Source organism: Mus pahari, chromosome 2, assembly GCF_900095145.1.
Source record: "Mus pahari chromosome 2, PAHARI_EIJ_v1.1, whole genome shotgun sequence".
Taxonomy (NCBI): Eukaryota; Metazoa; Chordata; class Mammalia; order Rodentia; family Muridae; genus Mus; species Mus pahari.
Genome location: NC_034591.1, coordinates 155,305,935 through 155,312,395, shown reverse-complemented (window position 1 = coordinate 155,312,395; position 6,461 = coordinate 155,305,935). Strand labels below are relative to the sequence as shown.

Sequence of the window (6,461 nt, the reverse complement as noted above, 5' to 3'; positions counted from 1 at the left end):
TTCTCTTCTCTTCTCTTCTCTTCTCTTCTCTTCTCTTCTCTTCTCTTCTCTCTCTCTCTCTCTCTCTCTCTCTCTCTCTCTCTTTCTTTCTTTCTTTCTTTCTTTCAACAGGGTTTCTCTGTGTAGCCCTGGCTGTCCTGGAACTCCCTCTGTAGCCCAGGCTGGCTCCGAATTCAGAGATCCTCCTGCCTCTGCCACCTGAGTGCTGGGATTAAAGGCTCGTGTGTCACCACACCTGAATAACTATACATTTTAATGAGTGAATGTTATTAGCCTCCCCCCCCCCAAAAAAAAGATTACTGACTACAAAACAAAGAATCTGTGGGCAAGGTCACTAAGCCACTGCTGTAGTTAAACAGTATCTCCTCGTGTGTGGAGCTGGAGTTGAACCCAGGGTGGTCCTGAACTTGTCGGTCCTTGCTCCTGCCTCCAGGCATGGGCTACTGAACTTGGTTTAAGTGCTCTTTAATTCAGTGAACATGGGGTAACCAAAGATTTTGGGGTCTCTACTGAGACATATGAGCATCTGTGAGGTGGACCAATGAGCAGGCTGGGTACGGTGTGACTTCCTGGGAGGAGAGGACAAAGGCAGACGACAACAGACTGGGGACTGGCGCCCTCTCAGTTGCCGCTTTCTAACCCCCAGCTCCTAACCATCCTCAGTCATCAACTGCTCAGACAGAAGGACCTAGCTCTGTCTTATCAAGGCATCTGAGATCACAAGACATACCTGCTTATACAGCCAGCCACGCCTGACCACAGGTGCATTAGGGTTCCTTTTAATTGAATTGGACCTTTTCCCAAAATTATGAACCTTTTTGGAGGCCCGCGATGTCTAAACATGAAAGAGGACAGAGTATGAATTGTTAAGGGCTGGAGCTGTAACACTGTCTCCATTTGTACAGTTTTCATCTTTCTCCAGATTTCTCTGCTACTTGCAGGAAAATTTACAATTCCAGTTTTGCTGCCTTATTTCAAGTATAAGAATTCTTCACAAAGAAATGTGATTTCAAGGTTACTATATTAATTTTCCATCTAAAAGTTTAGTTGATTCAACAGAATACCCATTCCCTCATACAAATATCTATAATGTTTATAAAATTACTGAATATCTCACATCAAAATCTAAAAGAAGTGTAGGTCATTACATTTTTATTAATTTATATTTGAAGCTATTATTTATGTCAATTACTGCTATTAAAAATGTAATTATTAGTCTTTAATTCCAATTTTCCATCTATAATGAGTGTTAGCAGTAGATATAAATGATTACTTGTAACTACGTAAGGAGCAGCAGGATAACTCACCCTGCCCACGGGGCTCATGGGATGCACTGTGTAGTCTGAAGCCATGTTGTAATTGGAAGCTTCATTTGTCATACTTATGGGTCGTTCCTTCTTGTCTTCGGACGTCATGGTTGCAACAGTCCTGAAAAAAAAAAAACCAATGCTGCAGCCTGCTGTGTGTGTGAACTGTTGTGTGTGTGAAGTGCCCCAGACCAAGGCCTCCTCAGCAGAAAGGTGGCCTTCCTTTAAATAGCTTGGCTCTATGTACCATAAGGTAATACTTCAATGCTATCGCCACTTTCAATACATCTAACACTTTTACTTCTATTACCTCTAGCCTAACATGAGTGAGCATCATTTAAATAGGCATTAATGTAGATATTGCAATTTTAACAAATTAAAAAAGAAAAATTAATTACAAAAGATTGAGTAATGTAATGCCAATCACAAGGCTCAATCACCTGCATGTGCATGTGTTCAAACTCTCTCTCCCCTCTCTCTCTCTCTCTCTCTCTCTCTCTCTCTCTCTCTCACACACACACACACACACACACAGAGTTTATTATTGTATTGTTAGAACTAACTAAAAGCTATGGACAGTTTTACGATGGTACAGTAGGCAACAGAGGGTGGTAACAACAAACAAATGAACGACATAGAGGACAGCAGTCACCACAGCCCCTAACTGAAGGGTTGGGGAATAGCTCGGTTCAGCTGAACAGACAGTCTGCTTGTTTCTTTAGCCTGACATCATCCTGAGCTCTAGAGCTGAGAGCCAGATTTAAGTTCTCATGAAACGGGTTCTAACATTACGCTCCTTAGGGAAGAATCCGAGTACGTTTGTCTGCAGTGGGAAACAGCTGACACTGTCATATGTGACCGCACATGTCCAGATAGAACTGCTGAACTGTACTGTATTAGACATGGGTTACAGTAATCCTATGTAAAGCTGCTGAGGGCAGGCGTATGAAACTCTTTACTTACTGATCATTCACAACAAAGATACAATTGTCCTGGGATGGCTGTCCTGTAACTGGATGCTTGCAGGTTACTTTCCTTTCATTGTGGCTGAAAGAATAAAAGAAATAAATTATGTGTAGATACTTCTACAACCATAAATGCTTTTCTAATAGTTTAGTAGCAAAGCACCTACTTTAAAATTCTGACATCAGAGTTACTGAAGAAATATATGTGGGAGTGCAGTTCACCGATATATACCATGAAGCCAGCTCTTCACTCAGTCTGAAACTTCAGCTGTCTCCTCAATATTTCATAACACAGTCTAGTCTACCAGACCTGTTATTCCTATATCTAATATATCTAATATTTCACAGGTGAGACACAAGCAACATCTACCAGCCTCCTTTAACTTGGGCCCAACTCTGGCACATTTCAGAGAGCAAATGCTAAGTCATATATAGGAGACTTACTAAACAGCACACAGACACCAGCATAGAAAATTCCCATAAAGGTAAATAAGTAGCATATTTAAATTATCCTTTAGCAGTTTCATACCTGTACATATTATATTCTGATCACACTCAGCAGCCCCAGCCTAACTCCCTTCTGTGCTAATATACAGAACTCTCTAACTGATACACACTTGTCCTTGTGTGAGAGGTGGCAGGCCCTGTGCTAAGTGGGTCCTGAGCATTGTCTTTAGCACAAAGGAGGGTAACTGATCCTGATTGAAGATGGGTAGAGAAGACAATGTTTCCCAGCCCCTCTCCTCAGTTCTGCTAAAATGAGCCTCCTGCTTACCTGCAAACCTCATGCTCACACGTATTTGCCATTCTTTTTCATAGTTCATCAGGTTTGGTCTGGTCTGGATTTTTACTTTTAGACGAAAAATAGCCTCAGTTTTGCTACAATGTGTGTTTGGCAATGTCTTCTACAGATGTTCATACATTAGAAAATGAACTGAGCATAGCACAAATCTATTTTTGCTTACATTTTTTTTGATCTGTGGAAAAACCCTATTAATGTAGAAAACTGCATCTAGCAGACATAGCCATCAAAACTGACAAACCAGACATCTTCATACATCTCCAACACTACAGACCAGTTGCTTTTTTAGTTCATTAGCTATTTATGAAACACACCCACACTTGCCAATAGTTCCTATGCTGGAGCCTTCCCACGATGCCCACTTCCTCAAACTGTAGTTCCCTTTCAAGGCAAGAATCCTATCATAGCATCCTCTGCATTTACTAATGTGTACAACTGTACCACCAGCTCCATGAGATTTCATCTTTATTCCTGTGCTACTAAGTAAAGTTTTATTTTCTTCTAATCCATCTTCTTGACCCACTCTGGGCTTGTCACTGCCTGATTTCCCCTCCCCACTCTGTGTTGTGCAAGTAAGTGTGACGCTGTATGCCATGTGTGCGTGCACGCTGGGCTTCTAGTGACTTCCTGCCCTACTGTGCTCTACTTTATTACTCTGCGACAGTCTCCCTGAACCAGAAGACTGCAGTTTAGACTGGGCTGGCTGGTCAGCAAACTCTTCGAATCTGTCTTTCTCTGCCTCCTAGTTGGGGTTATCAGCATGCTCAGCCATGTCCAGCATTTGCATGTGTTCTTTGGGAACTCAGGTCCTCGTGCATGTAGAACAAATGTTCTTAGCTGCCAGCCATTTCCTTAGCCTCAGTACATTCCCACTCTGGGCTGCTGTTGAAGCTCCGTGGTGGAACACATGCTTAGCATGGCTGAGGATCTGGGCTTGATCCTTAGGTACCAGTCAAAAACATGAAAGAAAACCCAATTTGTCAAGAGATCTGTTAGTCTTCATGCATGAAAACAGAAAGTGTAAAAATTACAATTTTGTATGTTGTTTAAATGTAAATTTGTGTTTCTAAGAGAATTCTTACAAAAGAGGATACAATTCAGGTCTTGAAACAAAACATACATGAAGTCAGGGAAATTCCCAGCAGGAAGGGAAGAAAGCCACATTTCTAAACTTCCTACATGTCCATGTATCCACATTTCCTTCTAGAATGCCTCTATTGCAGAACAAGTCCAGGGGCTCTTGGTGTGTGTGTGTGAGTGTGTGTGTGTGTGTGTGTCTTCCAGAAGACATCTGAATGTTATCACCAGCAGCTGTCATTAGAATGTACTTGGTGGAGCCTGCAGTGTGTTCACCATTTTATAATGTGCAGGAGAGTGGTCCACATCAAAGTATCTCCTAAAAGGTCCCAGTGCTGACACCACGACAGCCCGGAGAGGTCCACTGAGTAGGAAGCATCATGACTTCACTCTCCTGTATCCTCTAGACACACATACCCATGAGAATACCACACCTACATGAGAAACAGAACATGCAAAACCAATCACTTCAAATATAAACTCTAATAAAGCATGGGATGACATTAAGACATTGTTTTTGATTTTAGAGCATTTGTTGTGTGCGTGCCTGTCCATGTGGAGGTTGGAAGGCAATTTGTGGGAACTGATCCCTTCCTTCCACCGTGCACTTCCTGGTTCTGAACTTGGGTTCTTAGGCTTGGTAGCAGGGGCCTTAGCCCACTGAGCTATTTCTCAGGCTCCAAATTTCTGGTTTCTAAAATGATACACTCCAAAAGAACTGAAGGGATAACAACATGCTTCATGGAAAATATTGTTATAAATCCTGCTATCCAGCGAGGCCCACACTGTACAGAGCTTTAGAGTGTAAAAATCAACCAAGAATAGCAGATATATAATGATTTGCTGAATCAAGTATGGGGAATGGCTATTTCCCATATTAAAAGAAAATTTTATGGGACAGGTGTCTGAGTGATAGGCAGAGTGCTTGTCTAGCCTTCATGAAGTCTGAGGTCCAACCCCCACAACTCCATCTCTACTGTTTATTTTGTCCTTTTTTACTTGGGTACCCTATCAGGCCCAGTCAGCCACAGTGTCCCGGCATCATGCACACAGACTGTAAGTTCAGAGTGCACTTTTCCTTGGCATTTACTTTTCAGGTTGGCCAATGCTCCACAGCTGTTCTTCTCCACAGTCCTGTCAGGCAAACAGAGCAAGGTCCATGCCTACCTCACAATGGCCAAAGTAACAGCAGTATCATAAGCCTCAACAGACTCCACAGTCAGGACTCACGACTGTGTCTATAACCACAGGGAGGAACATACAAAAGGAAGAAATGAGACTATACTGCAGCTTCTAGAAGGAGAAGGCTAAGAAACATCCTGCTTTTTTTCAGACACTGCAGCTTTCCATATGGTGTAAAGAAACCCCCCATGCTATCGAATTATACACACTGCATGTTTTATACAGAAGGAGGAGGAGGCGGCATCACTAGTTTTTTCCTTTGGGAAGTTTTGGGAAGTCCAGGAAGATGATTTAATCTGAGCATAAGATTTGTTGAGGTTTTCTGCATAGTCTCAAAAATGGTGTAATATTTTGACCAATAACTACAACTTTGGCTATTCTTAGCACTGTAGAAACATTTGCTTTTTCTGTATTTATAAAAAAAAAAATTCATGATGTACTCATCTGATTTCTGTGGCTGTAACAAACTTCCTGAGATTGTGAATTAATAAGAGAAAAAGTTTATTCTTGCTCATAATTTTGGAGATTCAGTTAACAAATTGGTTCCAATACTTAGAGCCTTCCAGGTAGGACATAATGGGGAGAGCAGTGCTGACCAAGCTCTACTCCCCTGGCGGCCAGGGTCCCATAGGGTCCCTTTGTGTGAGCATGTTCTCAGTGACATAATCACCTTTTGAGGCCCTACCTCTCAAAAGGTCCACTGCCTCTCATTCTGGGGACCAAGTTTTTAACACGTGGTCCCCCTGAGGGATATCCAGCATACATACTATAGCATGTGGTTAACTTCAGTGACTAATATAAAGTGAATTCATTTTTCCATTTATGTTGCCATCACAGCTAATGTAATCTTTGGGAGTGATAGACTACCCCTAAGCAAAGCGAGCTTATTAGGCAGGGTTTTATGTAACTGGCAACAAAGTTGGAAATATGCCCACTATGAAGAAAGTAAAAAAAGAGAAAAGTATGTTTTTAGAAAACTGTCCAAAAGATTTTATTTCTGTTATTAAGTTCAGATGTGAGCCCACATGACCTATGAGTTCTCACAAGGCAAAGAGAAAGGATCTGATTTAGAGTAAGCAAAATAGAGTGAGGCCTGGCAGCTGAAGCCTGCTTGCTAACTCTTCTAGA

At 41.8% G+C, this 6,461-nt stretch overlaps 1 protein-coding gene across 19 annotated transcripts in view; it reads right to left on the bottom strand.

Moving 5' to 3' along the window:
* Plekha5 (pleckstrin homology domain containing A5) overlaps window positions 1–6,461 on the bottom strand; it is a 173,354-nt gene that overhangs the window by 68,753 nt on the left and 98,140 nt on the right. For all 19 annotated transcript variants that reach the window (XR_003843268.1, XM_029535229.1, XM_029535227.1 and 16 more), the window contains 3 exons: window positions 2,271–2,354; window positions 1,308–1,428; window positions 731–835 (listed from right to left, as the gene is read on the bottom strand). Coding sequence is in view for 18 of the 19 variants with exons in the window: in XM_029535229.1 (XP_029391089.1) it covers window positions 731–835; window positions 1,308–1,428; window positions 2,271–2,354 (310 nt within the window). In the remaining variant the exon portion in view is untranslated. The remainder of the gene's footprint in view (window positions 1–730; window positions 836–1,307; window positions 1,429–2,270; window positions 2,355–6,461) is intronic.